Here is an 18,570-nt window from a genome sequence, read left to right as displayed (position 1 = left end):
TAGTAACCTGCGGCGAGGAGGACCTCCGGTGTTAACTTCCTTTGAAGGGAAAAAGGACTGAAGTTTAGAGACCCAGGAGGAAGGTTTTGGCTGCCCCTTCCTTCCTGCATTGGAGCAGGGTGTGTTGCCTGTTTCCAAGGGATCCCTCCACCTAGGATCCAGAGAGAATCTGAGAGAACAGAGAAGTAACAAATGTTCACTTAATCATGAGTAAGAGCAAAGAAGAGTTCATTGAGGACACCCATCTGGGGCGAGAGAGGACTTGGCTCTCTGTGCAAAGGGCAGTGTTGACCATTTTTACCGGGATTTGGAAGGGGATTTTCACCCAGCCCACCTGGGAGCTCCACTTACATAAGCCCTGGAAGGTGGAGGTTTCCCTGGCCCTGGTGCAGAGATTTGTGCACAGATAGAGGGAAAAGTCTGTAAGACACAGAGAAACATTGTGGTGCAGAGGATTTTGTTTTACTGCCATTCTATACTTTGATTGCCCAACAGAAAGATATTCTTTTTGGACACTAACCAAGTGACTCCAGGGTGTTTATTAAGCTTAATACTGCACACACATGAAGAAGGAGGGGAGACACCACTCCATAGGGGTATAGAGAAAGCATACTTGAATAGTTACCCCAGTTTTATTCTTGTTAATTGTAAACCGATCCGATATGGTTATTTACTATGAAGATCGGTATATAAAACTGTTAAATAAATATCCAAGTCACCCCTAGCACACCAGGCCCTGGAAGAGTAAATCTCCCCCCCACCCCCACCAAGAAAAGCCCCAGGCCCTGTGGGAACGAGACTGTTAAAGAGCTAGCCAGAGTGCCAGCCCAAAAGAGCAACAAACAGCTCGCTCCCGAAGGTGGTGTTGCACAATATTTTCATTAATGTGGGTGTGCAAAGGTTGGAGAAACACTGCCATACACTGAGATCCCAGATTGATCTCCTCACTTCATCACTAACCCCACTAACTCTCTGCATGCGCTCAGTAGCAATTTATTCCCCAAGAGTCCGATCACAAAAGAAGACTGCCCAAAATCTGGGGAGGCTCAAGATATGCAAAAATCCCACATCAAAAATACCACAATGAGCCCTGGGAAAAATACATGTACTGGTTCTTATCACTGCTACACCAACATTCATATTTAGCTTAAGTTTAGTTTTTTAGATTTTTTTTTATTTGTAATGGCCCCCTAGGCTAATTACCATTAAGGCCCTGGGAAAACTCTTTTTAACTAGGGACATTGTAGGTTGGAGTTTAGGGGCAGTACCATTCAGTACAGCCCCTCCCTTTGAGGTTGTTAGGATGGCCGTCTCCTTTGAGAAGTTTTATAAGCACCTCTCTCCTTAAGGACTGGGGCAGTGCAGCCTGAATTTGGAGATTAGCAGAGGAGAGATTTTTCTTGCTTGAACTCTTAGCTATACTTGGAGGAGCCTGGCAAGCCCTGCCAGCTGATCCTAAGCAAGGTCAGGAGGCCATCCATTCCAGTCCATTAACTGGTTGGGTGTGCATCTGGGTTGTTTGGGGTTTTGGACATTTTCATGGTAGGAAGCCTTTAAGGGACTCCTGGGTGTTGCCTGGGTGATCCTTTCCCTGGATAAGGAAGACCTGCCCCTCTGCAACCTCCGTTTGAGACCACAGGAATGGTGGTGACCCGATGCAAATGTAGTAAGTTACTATAAACCAGGTTCCTGCCTCCCGAGCTTATCATTTGTTGGAGCCATTCAATGTGGGTCGAGCTGCATCTAGATCTGAGTGATGTGTTTTGGACCTGCCAAAAAGAGGTTTTCAAGCTTGCAGAGACTGCAAGCCACCACAGCTAAGGTGAAGGAATATACAAATATTTCAAAATCCTTGTGTGCTCGCCTGTGAATGACAAATGTTCTGCAAGAACCAGCATCCAGGACTCAGTGCTAACAAGTTGGGAAAAGGGCTATACTGTTTAGCTGCCCAGAGAACTACATAGCCAGCAGAGGAGGAAGCCAAAGGAATGCTGGCTAGCTCTGCCTCTGTGTGAGGGGCAGGGATGGCCAGGATTTGGAGTCTGGAGCCAGGAAGAGAAGAGTGTATCTGGCAGCTCTGCAATCAGTTCTTCACTTGAAGAACTAATTATCAAGAGGGAGAGACAGAAGTTTACGCTCTGAGGAAATAGAGAGTCAGACAACTGTTCTTGCTTCACAGCCAAGCTACATGTAAAATCCCAACAAGTGACAGAGGAGCTAATGACTGACTTTCTAGAGATATCCAGGCCCAGGAGCAAATAGCTGGATCATCCTCCTAAGAGACTGCGTTACGTAATGAGAAATTACTATTTACCTGATAATTTCCTTTTCCTTAGCACATGAGAGCAACAAAACAGGATTAGCAGCCAATGTCCAGGAAATTGGATAATCTTTATTGTAGGATGACACGAATGTGTAAAGAGTGCCCAACTCTGGCTGAGTTTTGCCCTCTTAAAATGGGGCTACATCAGGGGCTACAACATACAAATAACACACATTGATAAATAATAATGATGTAGCCCCATTTTAAGAGGGCGAAACTCGGCCAGAGTTGGGCACTCTTTACACATTCGTGTCATCCTACAATAAAGATTATCCAATTTCCCGGACATTGGCTGCTAATCCTGTTTTGTTGCCCTCACGGCTTTGTTAGACAGCCTTCCTTACTGTTTCTTCAGTCCTTTTCCTTAGCACAGACAGATAAATCCAGAACCAGTGGGTTATGTACCTCTACCAGCAGATGGAGACGGAGCATACTGATGTCACAGTATATATACTCCTGTAATGACATCAGCCTGCTAGTGTTCTCTTCAAAAGCAACTGTGGACAGACTAGCAAAAAAATGATTAAAAACAGACAACCAATTCTGTACTCAAACAAGAAACACTGAGCTCAGACAAACAATGTATTAATACTAGTCTAGGGGCTGGATTAACACTTACCAGTGACCTCTGGAAATACATAGCTATGCAGGAGGACCATAACACAATCATTCAGCAGCCAAGGGCGGGAAGCTGGATTCATCTGTCTGTCCTAAAGAAAATAAATTATCAGGTAAGTAGTCATTTCTCATTTCTTAGCATCTGGACAGATGAATCCAAAACCAGTGGGATGTACCCAAGCTACTCCTAAACAGGGTGGGAGGCTGCCCGTGGTCCAGACAAAACCGCATGTGCAAAGGCTGCATCATCCTGGTCCTGCACATCCACACATTAATACCTGGAAAAGGTGTGTAAGGAGGACCATGTTGCAGCTTGGTAAATGTCGATGGAAGACAACAATCTAATCTGTCGCCTATGACACTGCCTGAGCCCTAGTGGAATGAGCTCTAACCTGAGACAAAGCAGAATTTTACATTTTATCCTGCTTTCTACTTAGGTGCTAGAGAAGATGATGTAGACTAGGTACAAAAGCAACTGATCATATCAATCCTATCAAAATTCTCACAGCATTACTTTGTAGGACATGGAGATGCTTCAAACTGTAGTGTGACAGTGACTTAGCAATCATCACTAAATATTGGGTCCTTGCCCTCCTTTTGGGGGTTTTGCATTGGAAAGGCATCCTCCTTTTGCGGATACCCATTTGCTTTGGGACAGGGTCATGCCCTTATATAAAGCATTGGCTGAGCATGCTCAAAGGAGATCCTCTTAGACCCTCTTGGGTTGAAGGCTGAGAGGAAGGAGTTTTGAGGTGGTGTTTGGTAGGCCTCCAGTTGACCAGTGGTAGTCTGTAATAGATTTTGAGTGTTTGGTTTTTTTTGACAAGTTGCTATAGGAGGGTTGTTTTTCCCTCTTGTTGGAAGTGCTGGAATTCTAGCGGACCGATTCTTTGACCAGTATACAGATTTGCTGGATATATCTGGATTTTGAAAATCAGTTGTGTAACAGTTTGAAACCAGATTTTGCTGGGGGGGGTTTTCTCCCTCTGTTACATGCTGGTGAAAGAAGATTTTCCTACTCTCTATGGGGAAGGAGTATTGGACACATTCAGTGAGAGGAAGCAGAGTTTGCACCATGGATGAAGATGACTGTGTCTTTTGTAGTTTTGATTTTTTCCCCTGCTGTTTATGATTTTTGCAATTTTTGCCTGGATATTATTTTTTGAAGATAAAGTTGGTTTGTTTTTTTCATTGAACACCATAATTGCCTCCTTGCTGTGCTTTTGGGTGTCTGCCTGCCAAGTGAACCCAGCTACAGTGAGTATTCTGGTCAGTGACTGAGAAAAGGATGAAATTCAGTGGCTTTTCGAACTACCTGACACCACACTAAGGTTCCCAGAGATGCTGACCTCCTTCTTGCCGGTGAACCCTGACATCCCAGGAACTACTGGAACAATGTGTTGGCATAGAGAATCAGAAGTCTAGGGCATCGTTAGCATCCTGAGAACTGTGTGGCCCTTTTATTCAATCTCTAAACTAAGAGGGGGTTACATTAGGAATTGCAGTAATCTATTTGGCTGGTGATTAATGCATGGATTACAGTAGCAAGATTGTGTTTATAAAGGAAATTATGTAGTTGGCATATTTGACACAAATATATAAAGGAGGATCTTACTACTTTTGAAATTTGGGGTTCTTTTGTGAGATTTTTGTCAAGTTGAATGCCAAGCTTTGTACCTACTCCTTAGGATATAAGGTGGTACTTGCTAGCGAGGGAAGTGATTTTAGGGGCTGACCTTGGTGGCTAAACCAGAGGAGTAATGATTTAGATGGGTTTAGGATGAGTTGATGTTTACTAACCCATTGGGCTACCTCTGTAACAGAGTCATTCATCAAAATGTGTAATAGTGTTAGTGCCCGCGATATTTATCGCAACACATGGCGTGAATGCAAATTTTTCAAACTTATTCAAAGGGGCAGGATTGGGGAGGAGTATGAGCTGGATCAATGAAAATGAGGGGCATTATCACACCATGTGATAGCGTAATGCACGATATCGCATACTTTTAACACTGGAAATAACTACGCCTTTTTTCGTGGTGTTAAGCTATGGGATATGCTTGAAATGGCCGAAACACAATTTGCGATAAATATTCCAAATTCCGTTTGGGCATAGGCATGGGGAGGGGGAGAGGGAAAAGAGAGAGGAGTAGAGTGGGTGGCACACAATAATAGTCAACTATTTATTCTACTATAGGAGGGCCAGCTAGTAACTCGAGGTGAGGTTTTGGTGGTGGTCTAGGGTTTTGGGGCCAGTTTAACATGCAGAGTGAGATGTACGAACAGCACAGTAGACCTTAGTGAAGATTTGACGTGATTTGGAGTGGGGAATGTCAAACGAAGATGAGATTACTTCAGTGTTCTCTTGCCCTAGTTTGATAGTACCCTGGTAGAGAGTCCAGCAAGCTAGGGTGAAAGAACATTGTAGAAATCTCATCTTCATTTGACTTTCCTCACTCCAAATCACTTCAGATCTTCAATATGGTCTATTGTGCTGTTTGTACATCTCACTCTGCATGTAAAACTGTCCCCAAAACTCTAGACCACCACCAAAACCTCACCTCGAGTTCCTAGCTGGCCCTCTTATAGTAGAATAAATAGTCGCCTACTATTGTGTGCCCCTTTCTTATTCAGCTAATTCTTAGCTGGATACAGACTTATCCAGCTATCTTTTAGCCAGAGAAGAAAGGGAAATATTAAAAACTAGCCATTTAAATGGATAACTCAAGTTATCTGTCTAAAAGGCTTTGAATATTGACCCCCATTAAAACTAACAACATATTATATATAATACAATATCATATAAAATAAAATAAAAAAACAGAAGTAGAAATATATACAATTATAAAACCCTCAACAAAAGTATCCATCTCCACATAAGCCAGGAGCTCAACCTCCAGCTTCTGGTTTCTCCTCTGGCTTTGCATTCCTGGCCTGTCTTACATTGCTCTAGATCTCCTGTGTTGCCTCTTTAGGATTCACTGGTATCTGTTCCTTTACTTCTTCCACTTGCCCTGGCTTGCTAGTACATCTCTTCTGATGCTCCTTAATTGTTACAGCATTGCTCTTTTGGTGTTTCTCTCTAAATCTCAATTTTTATTTTATTTTCCACATCATCTCTCAGCTGTTCTAAGTTGCCATCTCTTGGGTTGTACTTTGATTTGTCCAATCAAAGATCTTAAATTTCTATTAATTGGCTTTCGCAATTTTTTCATTGATATTTTTGCTCATTATTTTAGTTTTTGGTGTGCTGTCTTTGTGAACTGTCTTGATTAAAATGTAGGGTTTGTAGCATAACAATAGCAGTACATTATCTCCTTTTTATCTTCAGGAGTCCACCTAACTGTAGTTAGTCCTCCTAATTTTTCCATGAACAGGTTCCCAGGGAATGTTGTTCTCATCTGAAGGAACCGCATACTATTGCTGCCACCATCATTAGCTTTACTGCTGAGGCAAAGGGTGGGCACCTTTTCATCCTGGGTAATGTCAGTAGGAATTTTTCTTTCCTTCCATTCAAACTTCAATATTTGTGAATTTTCCTGGTGTTTTAGATTCTGCTACACGGTGTTACTGTGTCAGCATTATCCACATTTCAGAAGACACTGTTATTGTTTTGAGGTGTTGGAGTGGATTCTTGGGTACTGTGGTGATGACCACTCCCATGGGGAGGAGCCCTGTGAGGATCCACAGTACTAGGCTAGACTCTAGACACGCAAACACAGAGATTAGTCTTTTATTATACAGCAGAGTGATACCACCAGAGGTGGCAGTAGTGAGGTGATCCAGAGGCAGCAGTCCAGGGGTCCTCGGCAGAGGAGACCCGTCTCGCAAAAATAGTATATAGAGTGCAGGATGCAGGTACCCAGTGCTGATCTGTAGATGAGACAGAATGAGAATGTTAGATTACTCACTAACAGGCCGATAGAGTACAGTGAGCCGGGGTCCCCTGCCGTGTAAATTTACTTCCGCTATAGATGGTGTGTAAGTAATAAAATAAAACAAATCTAGGCATATTAGTGGGGTTTTAAGTGTAGCGCCTGCAACATGCAAATGCATGTTGATGGCCCTATTAGGTATTCCCGCGTGATTCAGAAAACAATATGTGCAGCCAAGCCGCACATTTTGCTGTCAGAAATTAGCCCCTACCCAAAGGTAGGGGCTAATTTCTTCAGGCACCGGGAAAGTGCACAGAAAAGCAGTTAAAAACTGCTTTTCTGTGCACCCTCCGACTTAATATCATGGCGATATTAAGTCGGAGGTCCCAAAGGGTAAAAAAAGTAAAAAATAAATAAATAAATAAATAAATAAAATTAAAAAAAAAAATTGAAGTCGGCCCATGGCTGTCGGGTCGAAAATCGGACACTCAGTTTTGCCGGCGTCCGGTTTCCGAGCCCTTGGCTGTCAGCGGGCTCGAGAACAGACGCCGGCAAAATTGAGCGTCGGCTGTCAAACCCGCTGACAGCCGCCGCTCCGGTCCTTTTGCCTGTTTTTACCGCCGGGCCTCATTTAAATACAGAATCGCGCGCACAGGAGAGTGGCCTGTGCATGCGCCGGGAGAATAGGCATTCACCCGCTCTCCCGCGGACTTTACTGTATCAGCCCGTAAGTTGGTAGCTGTATAGATGGAGGTCCCATCAGGCAGAAGCAGTTAAATACAGGCACTGAGGCAGGGAGAGCAGGCCCTCGAGGAGCGAGTACCTGATCCCAGATATGCACCTGAAAGAAAGCAAAGGGCCCCCGAGGAGCGGGTACCCAGGTTAGAGAATTACCCCGAAGGGCAGAGAGAGCTTCTAGCAGCAGCAGGGAAGCGGCAGAGTAGCTCAGACCGGACAAGTCCAATCCTTGCTAACTCGATTTGTTAGCAAACGAAGAGCAGGCTAAATACCCAGATGGCGACACGTCACTCGAGGGGGCTGCCCCCAAGGTTCCCGCCATGACGTGGATAAAGACGTGGGTGGCGTGAGCGCACGCGCCCTAGGAGGCCCTCAGGAGAAACATGGCGGATAGCCTTGCCATAGCCGTTCCGGGGTTGCCGGAGAGAGCGGCAAGCAGACACGGCGGTAGCCATCTTCCCAAGGCTAGTGGGGAGAGCAGAGAGAAAGGTGAGGCACAGAGGTCGAAGCTTGTCTGAGACCGACGGACGCATCAGACACATGAGGCTTTTTGAGGCCATCAAAGCAGCTTTTTCACATTACACTACATGTTTTTGAAATACAAGCTGGAGCTTAAATAAGGTTGCAGAAAGTGAATTTTAAAAGTCCGGCGAGTGCCAGAACTGGGAGATACACGAAGATGTTGGGCTGGTGCGTGACGAGTGGATTTTAAAAGGCGCCCGTGTAGGCGCATATCTCCCGCCTCGTGCACAAATAAAAAGTTTATGACGTGGTCTGGGCATTTCTGGATTTCACAATGAAACCAGCATGGAAGTACTTACCAAGCACACGCTGGGGTCCCCTGCCGCGTAAATTTACTTCCGCTATGGATGGTGTGTAAGTAATAAAATAAAACAAATCTAGGCATGTTAGTGGGGTTTTAAGTGTCAGAGCAACAGGGGATAAGGGCGGCTATTAAACTAGGGGGGGTTTGGAAGTCCTATCCCTTACCTGAACAAACTGGTGAAACTGGCAATGGCGTGGACCCGCACCCCTTTTAAACCCCCGCCCCCCCCCCCCCCTGTTTATGCGCTGGAAGTGGGATTTGCGTGCACGTGGATTTGCACCCACTTAAAATTGCGCGCACGCATGCTCAACTTATTTTATAACATGCACGCGTATACGCCCGTGTGTTATAAAATAGCCGCATCCATAGGCGCGAGCCAGCAAACACGCACACACGTGCCCGCGCGCCTTTTTAAAAGTTACTGTCAAAGAGGGTAGTTTAATAACTGTGTGTGTGTGTGTAGGGCTAGTGTCCGCCTGTAACTTGTGCACGCAGACTTCAGCCGGCATTTTCCGAGAGAACTTGTGTGCATCAGTTCACGTTGAAATCGCTTGATAATTTGCCATGGTTACGTGCACAGATTAACTCGTACAAAGTTCCACCTTCTGTTCGGAGGGTGTTAACTTGTGTGAATTAATTTAAAAACTCTGCCCCCAACTCTTCCCCCAGGAATGAGACCCTGCAGTTTACATGAAAAGTACCTGCGTAGGCCGGTTCTGCACACTGAGCCTGGCCCATTTTAGAACAACCGTTTCATTTGCATAAAACTGCTTTATGTGCACAGATGACCTTGAAGATTATGCCTGAAATGGGGCCTTTTGAAACATGATGACAGGAGAGACAAACCATGAGAGAATAAAATCTTTAAAATTTAAACAAAAGAAGTTACTAACATTTCAGCTTTGTCTACTGTTTTGTTTCCCTTATACTGTCTTACCAGGGGGGGGGGGGGGGGAATAAGGGTAGGTCTGGGAGAGGAAAGGCCTTTTTAACTTTTCTCCAGCTTTCCCTGGCTATGAACTGCCTGTGACCACTCTGGATGACAGCATGGCTTAAATTGCTACTTTTACATTTTCTGCTAAATGCTTGATCTTCACAGTCATTCCATTTTTGACCAGCGGACAATGGTTCTCTCCTTATTAGATATCCCATATTACCGTTTTGTCTCCTTTGTTTCAGGAAATTAAAATGCATGACTGATGGGGAGGCTGTTGCACCTGACTGGCCTTATTATAAGACTATTGATCGAATACTCTCTAAGGTACCTGAGCAAAATGAAGTGAAACCGCACGAAGGCCAACTGCCAGGGCCCTCTACATCTCAAACCGAGGCGTCCCTGTCTCCATCTGCCAAGTCTACCCCTCTGTACCTGCCTTATAACCAGTTTACCTATGAAGGAAGGGAAGAGTGCTTCAAGGATGATCACTCAGACAGCTCCTCCAGTTTATTGACTTACAAGCTCAGGTAGAGTTTTTACAGTATGTTTTCCTGCCTTTCTCATTTTGAAGTTTACAGCATAAACAGACTTAACTGTCAATGAGATGGCAGAATCTAAAAGTGTTTGTTACATATTCATGTTGCCTCCGTCCCCAGAGTTCAGTGATAAGTTGTAAAGGGAAGCACAGAGGGACTTATTGGGCAGCTTTGGGTTGGGGGTCATCTGTGTTTGTGTACATTTTTCAGGGCTGTGGTTTTTCCTCTTTCCTCAGTCTTAGATTTGAAAACCAGCTCTCTTGAGAGCTGTATATGAGCTTTATTTTTCAGCATAACCAGAACATGTAAGTAAACTATAGACAACCTATATGCAAACAAGCCTCATGAATGTTCAGGGCAGGCATTTTAAAAGGCAGATCTGTGCTGGCTCTCATAAACTGGAGCGTGACACCTTGGCTGTACTGTCATAACTCTTATCAATGCATCTCTAGGATGCTTTGTGCAAGTACTTGCAGAAGTTACTGCCTTCCGCTGGAAATGGGGAACATGATGAATGGCAGACACTTTTTGAATCTTCAAGGCCTGGCAGTTTCAAAAAATAAACAAACCCTCTAAACAGGTTTCAGACTAGGAAGGCCTAGGAGTACTTCAGAGTGCTAGAGATAGGGAGGCCTAGAAAAAGAGTGAGGAAACTTTGAACCATGGTCCCTTTTCTATCCATGCAAAATAAAAGGTCTCCAAGGATCATTCACGCCCCTCCATTTTAACACCCCTGTCCTAGATGGTGACATTCATTGGCTGGCATGTGACAGTGAAATTACTAAACTCTGAAGTGTCTTGCTTCAAACTGTAGATCTCTCTCCTCTTCCCTATCTGCTCTGAAAGATAAAAAGGATGGAACTCCTTGGGAGGGCCAATTTGGGATTTTTTTCCCTAACTAGTTTCTCTACTGCACATGGTACTGGATAGGATTTTCCATAACATCCAGTTAGTGCGTGCATTTTAATTCAGTAAAGACCTATTTATCAAAGCTGTAGGAACAACATGATTTTGCAGTGCAAAGACCTTATCAAGTACCAAAGTGTTTTCAAGCTAAACAGTGGATTAAGAAATTAATCAGACCCTATGCTGAATTCAGGCAATCATAATTAAAGAAAACCTAACCAGTATAACCCATTCTTCCTTTTTTTTTTTTAGTTGGAGGTTTTCTTCTTCTTGCTCTGTAGGAGCTGGGACTGGGATTTTATGCCATGAGCCTTCATTCACAATTACCCAGTGAAGTTTCCTCCCTATTTTATATCCCCCTCCTCTTCCCAACCTGCCTAGCTGGTCATTGCAATGATGATCCTGGATTGAGGGTCATGCACCAGGGGCTCCTTCTAGCACCCTGCAATCATGGATTCTGAATCTAACCACTAGGCATCATCCTTAAGCAATCACCATAACTCCCTTTCCACTTGGGCTGTGAACTCTGCTTCCCACAGCATCCTTGGCCCCAGCAGTCCTGGAAAATAGAGCATTTAACTGGGAATCTTTTGTATTTATTTATAAGCATTTAATGTTATGACTGTGGACCCTTGGACCAGGATGACAGATGAAACTACCACTGAGGGATGGCTCCCAATGGATCTCATCGCCGGCAGGTGGAGCTGGTGAGGACAACCCGGCTGGAGCTTCACCTATACCAGCCCTCGTTCCCTGCAGGTTGAGCCCTTGGGTACCGGGGCCGGCAGGACTTAGGTGCGGGTCGCCTCGTTGAGGATGGAAGTATTGTAGATGAAGACAAGGCCAGAGGTCTGGTCAGGGCAGGCAGCAGAGGTGGGGAACGAGAGTCCAATCTGAGGATCCGGTTCAGGCAGCAGACAGGCAAAGATGAGGAACCAGGCCAAGAGTAAAGGCAGGCAGCAGACGAGCAGAGATGAGAAGCCAATCTGAGGTCAAACCAGCTGAGGAGGGAAGCACAGGAACTGGAGGATGAGGAGGAGGAGACTGGAATCAGGAACGGAGGCACAGGCAGGAACTGGAACACCGGGACTGGACTCAGGAGCCAAGGACTGGAGCAGGAACAGCTACGGAACCAGGATCGAGATCAGGAACCGATGACAGGAACTGGAGATGTCGGGAACAGCAACTGGCACTCCGAGGAGACGACTTGTTGCAAAGGCAAAGAGCTGGAGACTGAGGCAGGGTTTATATATCCCTCTGAAGTGACGTCATCCATCGAGGCCGAGCCGGGGTCTCCTGCTGTGGCCCCTTTAAAAGGCGGAGTCTCTTGCACATGTGTGCGCCTAGGGAGAGCCCTGATGGACGGAGGAGGATGGGGTTTAGTGCCGCTTGGGAGGCTGCAGTCGGCCGGCCCCGGAGCGGAGCACGCTGTGCTGGGCAGCGGCGGAAGCGGCCAGCAACGGAGGAGGTAGAGGGGACCGGCCGTGGCCTGCCGTGGCCAGGAGTCACAACACTTCCTAAAGGTAGGCCCAAGGTAGTTTACATAAAGTAACAAGGCATTGACTGCTTAAGTATGAGGTAGATTTCTAGTAAATATATAAGAAGTAGGTACATTAGAAAGAAAGAAGTAGTTAAAAAGTAAGTTAAACATGAGCAGTGTGACAGATATTAAGAATCAAATAGAGGTAGCTCAAAAGTGAATAAACTTTGTGGGATTCACAGTCAGGAGGACTTCCTGTGGACTACGATGACTCTATTGTGGAGTCTAGGGGAAGGCTTGGTTAAATAGTCAAGCTTTGACTTTTTTCCAGAAGGAGGGGTAGCAATTTTCCAAGTGCAGCATTAGAGTTAGCTTGTTACATATTTTAGGGGCAAAGCAGCTGAATGCATGACATCTTGTGCATGGTGTTCAGGCTGAAACCAGTGGAGGGGAGGAGAGAAAGGCCTCTTGGGATGATCAAAGTTCCCTTATTGGGGGTGTAGGAGAGTAGAAGTTGGAAAAGATATTCAGGGGACCAGATGATTTATGAGTTTGAAAACAAAGTAAAGTGTGTTTAAATTTTATCCTGCTCTCAACCAGGAGCCAGTATAGCCGATGTAAAATTGGTTTAACCGGACGCCAGCAAAATTGAGCGTCCGGTTTTCTACCCGACAGCCTCTGGCCGACTTCAAATTTTTTTTTTCTTTACTTTTTTTTTCTCTTCGGGACCTCCGACTTAATATCGCCATGATATTAAGTCGGAGGGTGCACAGAAAAGCAGTTTTTACTGCTTTTCTGTGCATTTTCCCGGTGCCCGAAGAAATTAGCGCCTACCTTTTGGGTAGGCGCTAATTTCTGAAAGCAAAATGTGCGGCTTGGCTGCACATTTTGTTTTCTGAATCATGCGGGAATACCTAATAGGGCCATCAATATGCATTTGCAAGTTGAGGGCGCTATTAGGTTCGGCGGGTTGGACGCGCATTTTCGGCCCCTTACTGAATAAGGGGTAAGGGAAAATGCGCGTCCAATGGCGCGTTAACAGTGTGCTCCGTCGGAGTGTACTGTATCGGCCCGTATGTAATGGCTTTGACAATTACCCTCCAGTGTAATGCTCTCCTGCTTGCAAGAAAGCTTTCCTTTCATTATCTCTGGTATTCAGATCAATTACAGTTTCTAAAGGTCAATGGTGACTGTCTAGAACCCTAGTAGAGAAGAACAGAATTGGTAATATACCAACAAAAAAATCCTCTGACATGTACACACACTGATATTTATCTCAGTGATAAATGTTATCCATTTTGTTTTCATGTACTAACAGTATAGTCTGTGCAACCTCTGCCCCATCAGCATGGGGGCTCACTGGGAGAATCATGGGCCAGGCATGGCCTCAAGATGACCTGGGGTTCCTATAGGGAGGGTGGGGGGGATGGAGAAATATTACTCTCTTCAAGGCCCTTATGGTTGTTTTTACTCAGGGGCTCTTCATACCAGTCCAGTAACAGCCAGTCAAAAACCACACTGATGCCAAAGCTGATGTTCGAAAAAACAAGTCTTACTGATGGCAGGCAAACAAAATAGTGATCCAAGCATTTCAGAAAATAAAGCCCACAACTTCAATAACAATCTATGTCTCTCACATTATCTCAATGCTGTATACCCCTGGCAGGTAAACTCTATAGGGTAAGGGACCCTTCTCCTCCTGGTGCTTCCCCCGTACCCGTTTTGGGTTGCAGTTTTCCTTTCTTCTTTCTCTCTTCTTTCTCCCACTTCTTTAACGTCCATGATCCTCTGGCTGAATCATTTGGTCATTCTGCTACTCTGTCTGACTCACCTCTATGAACGCTCCACAAAGGATAATCCTCTGTTTCTCCACACTTTTCCAATTCTCTCCTTGTCTGAAGAAATCCCACTTTCATGGGCCTCCAGAACTCAGAACTTCCCCAGAAACAGGAATTTTCTCACTTGAACCCCAAGATGTCTTCCTTCTCTGAAGGCCTGGGAACCCTGACTTTGCACCTCAGCATCTTCCTAGAACAGGAGCACTTCTTCTCTGGAGCACCTACTCTGTTCAAGAGAGGGCCTACGCCTGTGGAGAGAAAGACCCCTTCAAGTACTCACTCCTCCAGCCTTGTGCTAAGGCCAACTCTAGCTCCCCCTGCACTCATAAGTGCACAGGAAGTTTATTAAACCTTGGGCACTTCCCATTGGGCAGTGCCAAGACTCACAGACACTCCAAGCAGGCTTGTGGAGGCCTCTACTGCTATGCTAGTAAGGGGCAAATAGGGGAGCCCCTTACATTAGTATTCTGCAAGGTAAACTTTAGTAAGCTCCTTTTGTCCTTTGAATGGTAATTTGCAAACTGTACTGAAGAAAATAGGGGAGATTTTGATTGTAACATTTGGATGAGTAGTAATGATTTGTTGTTAAACCTTGCCAAAACAGAAGCTAGCTGCTTCTCCAGAGTAGATACAATTATTTATGAAAACATAATGTCACCTCGCTTTTGATATCGGATGTGTCTATCCCATTTAAGGAAGTGGTAAAGAACTTGGAGGTCCTTATCGACTCCAGGCTATCCTTCAGATTACAGTTCCAGCAAATTTTGCGGTCTGGCTCCTTTAAATTGCACCTTTGCCATTTCCTGAGAGTTATTCTTGATCCAGGGGACTTTCACACTGTTATACAAGCTTATGTTCTCACATCTGTCGATTATTGCAACTTGCTATATGTGGGATTGCCAGCTTCTAGGATCAAAGCTATTCAAACTCTGCAGAGCTCGGCAGCCCCATTGGTCTCAGAGATCGGCCGTCATGAAAATATTACCCCAATACTCGAGAAGTTACATTAGCTATCTGTAAAGCAGCAAGCTATATTTAAACTTTTAGTATTGGTTTTTAAAGCTTTGAAATGTGATGGCTCTTGATACCTAAAGGATGTGTTAAAATATTACATCTCTGGTAGGGATATTAGATCCTCACACTAAATGCTGTTAGCAATTCATCTGTAAGAATTGCTCATCTGCTTTCCACTAGAAACCGTGCTTTTTCCTTAGCAGGTCCCATTCTGACTCAGCAGGTAAGTCACTCTCAGACTCACTAAAGATAGATGATATCAGAACTTTTAGAAAGCAACTTAAATTTTATCACTTTCATGAGGCTTTTGATGTCAGCACAGTATGACCAGTGTTACACGGTAATTTTCATTGTTTTGTTTTGTTTGTATGCTTTATTTTATTTGTTCCAGAATGTATAATTTATTTAGCATGTGTGTTTAGAACTGTAACTTGCCTAGCACAATGTGGGCCGCTATAGGTGGCCGCTAAATATTTTAATAAGTAAATAAGTTACAACAATGATACAATAAGTGATAATACATTCCCCTCTGAATCTTTGTCACTTGGTCTTGTGTGAGATCACCAGCCCTCTCCTAGAACCAAGATTCATCACCTCTACAACATGCCAAATCCCTGACTCTTGTTATAAAGGAATCCAAAGCTATTTTCCCTGTGCTAAATTTCACAATGCTGGCATCAGACCACAACTGCCAGCATCTGGATCATTTCTTTGCTATAAACTTATATGCATGATAACAATTTTGCCAGGTGTTGTTTGGTTTTTTTTTGTCATTTAGACCATTTTGATACTATTGTTTCAGGTCTGAAGAAAGACCAGTGAAGAAAAGAAAGATGCAAAGCTGCAGTTTCCAAAAGAAGAAACTAAAGCTTATGGAGGCCATGTTAGAAGAGCAAAGGAAGTTGAGCAGAGCTATGGAAGAAACGTGCCGGGAGGTTCGCAGGATTCTGGACCAGCAAAACATCATTCAAGTGCAAAGCCTGCAGCTACAGGAGAGAATGATGAACCTGCTGGAGAAAATGATCTCAAAGTCTAATGTATAGTTTGTTTTTCATCAATGCAGATGTTTACTAAAGTAGATCAAGTTTTAGTCCATATTTAGGTGCATTCCATTGTCAGGAGTTCCTTGGGAATGAGAATCTGTAAGGGGCCAATACTCACCAAATGTTTAATAAATATGCGGCTGTGTATCTTGGCTTTCTTCCCCATAAGGGGCCAGATAAACCAACCAGATCATCTGACACAGTTTATCCCCTGTGCACTGTTGGCTAAGTACAAAAAAACAGTAGGGTGAGATCCTCTACAGGGCATTGAATGAGCTCACTGGATGCTACAGGGCTCCAAGTGCTGGCTTTTACAATTCCTTTGTACTAAGCGAACATGTAGCCCTGGGGGAGTGAATCCCTCTGAGCCCAGATGCATTATGCAGGCTCCTCTGCATTGCTCTGTGATCTGTGTGTTGCCTTTAGGATTTTCCTGTGGGTTTTCACCTCTCTCTCTTCCCCCACCTTGCCCACTGCAGCCGTTGACCTCCCCTCCCTCATTTAAGATGGCAGTGGTGCCTGTAAGAAGACTGAGAGCCACCTCACTTCCTGTCCTTTGGTTGTCTCCCCCCTCCCTGAAATATGGGGCATGTGGATAGGGGAGGTGGAGAAACATCCACAGTGACAGGGGCGGGGGGAGGGCACAGAGCTCACTCATCCTGCTACTCTGGCAGGAGGGCTAAAGAGGGGGATGTGGCTTGCCGCTCTGAGAAGGGAGGTTGATCAGAGTTCTCTGGGGGTCATGCACCGGGAAAAAACACATTTCTAATGAATTTGAGACTCAGAGCACCCATATAGTCAGCAGTTATGGTTGGGATTCTGAAAAGTGCTGGTTTTCTGCATTACTTCCATCGTACACTTCAGCTGGGACTTCAAAGCATGAACTTTTATGCGCACCAGTTTTGTGATGCAGACAAGGTTACTTGAATGCCACCCTTATGGAAATGAACATTTTTAAGACTTCTTCCCTGGATTCAAACAAGATTATAAACTTGGACGACCAGTGGGTAATGATGGAAGAACAGGCCCTTGTACTCGATTAGACAAACTAGGCAGTTGCTGGGAGTGGAGACCCCCCTCTGCCACCCCCCCCCAAAAAAAACCAACAACCCCCAAACCTTTGGGTGCTGTCCACCCACTTTTAAAGCCCTTCCTGAATATTAAGAGTACCAGCAAGGGACTGCTGGCAGAGCCCATCCTGACTGAAGAGGAAAGGAAGTGTGGGGGCGGCTGGTGGAGCTCATCCTGCCGGCCACTGAAAATGGGAGGCATTTCAGGGCTACCGGCGAACCTCATCCTGCCACCAGCCAAAGAGAGGAGGAGGAGGCCTGGAGCTGCCACCATTAGGAGGGAAGAGAGAAAGAGACAGGGGGAATGGATGCTGGGTAACTGCTGGGGATGGAGGAGTTGGAGAGAGGATGCTTGGGTGGGTGCCGGGTGAGTGAGAGTAGGATGGAGAGAGGGAGAGGACATTGTGGAAAGTGAGCAAAGAGATTGGGGTAATGCCAATGTGCCAGGTAGGGTGGTGGAGGGGGGAGATAGAGGGAAATGCAGGGCACTATGGAGAGGTAAGTAAAGGAAGGGGGTTACTGGACTGGGCAGAGAGTGAGGGAGTAGAGAGACAGTGGAGGGGTAGCACAAGAGCCACCATTTTTAGATAGGTGTGTAAGGGGGGGGGAGAGTGCGAGACTGAAGGTTTGCCTGGAACACCTGGTACTTTTGCACCAGCCCTGTGAGGAAAGGCTAAGGAAGTTAGGATTGATCAGCTTGGAGAAGAGATGGCTGAGGGGGGAAATGATAGAGGTCTTTAAGATCATGAGAGGTCTAGAACAGGTAAATGTGAATCGGATAATAGAAGGACTAGGGGGCACTCCATGAAGTTAGCATGTGGCACATTTAAAACTAATCGGAGAAAGTTCTTTTTCACTTAATGCACAATTAAACTCTGTAATTTGTTGCCAGGGGATGTGGTTAGTGCAGTTAATGTAGCTGGGTTTAAAAAAGGTTTGGATAAGTTCTTGGAAGAGAAGTCTATTAACTGCTATTAATCAAGTTGACTTAGGGAATAGCTGCTGCTATTACTGGCAGTGGTAGCATGGGATCTACTTAGTTTTTGGGTACTTGCCAGGTTCTTATGGCCTGGATTGGCCACTGTTGGAAACAGGATGCTGGGCTTGATGGACCCTTGGTCTGACCCAGCATGGCAATTTTCTTATGTTCCTATATCAGCTTAATTTCAGAAAAAGCCCCTAATGTATAGGTAATGTTGATGTGCTTCACTTGTCCTCCTGTAACATATGCTATTGTTTTACCAGTTTCTACGAGTTATCACCATTGAAAATAAAGAAAGATGAGCATGGCAACTCCCAAGTTATCACATTACCAGTAGAGATTCTCTGCCAGGTCTCCAACCTGCAACCGTTGAGAACTTGCTTC

General features: G+C 45.0%; 1 protein-coding gene across 2 annotated transcripts in view; it reads left to right on the top strand.

Annotated features, from left to right (window-relative positions):
* MSANTD1 (Myb/SANT DNA binding domain containing 1) overlaps nucleotides 1-17,949 on the top strand; it is a 55,898-nt gene extending 37,949 nt beyond the window's left edge. For both annotated transcript variants that reach the window (XM_029592005.1, XM_029592014.1), the window contains 2 exons: nucleotides 9,560-9,844; nucleotides 15,894-17,949. In XM_029592005.1, the coding sequence (XP_029447865.1) occupies nucleotides 9,560-9,844; nucleotides 15,894-16,134 (526 nt within the window). In that variant the 3' untranslated portion in view covers nucleotides 16,135-17,949. The remainder of the gene's footprint in view (nucleotides 1-9,559; nucleotides 9,845-15,893) is intronic.
* The last annotated feature ends 621 nt before the right edge of the window (nucleotides 17,950-18,570 follow it).

This window comes from Rhinatrema bivittatum, chromosome 1 (genome assembly GCF_901001135.1).
Source record: "Rhinatrema bivittatum chromosome 1, aRhiBiv1.1, whole genome shotgun sequence".
Classification (NCBI taxonomy): Eukaryota; Metazoa; Chordata; class Amphibia; order Gymnophiona; family Rhinatrematidae; genus Rhinatrema; species Rhinatrema bivittatum.
This window is presented reverse-complemented; position numbering and strand designations above follow the sequence as displayed.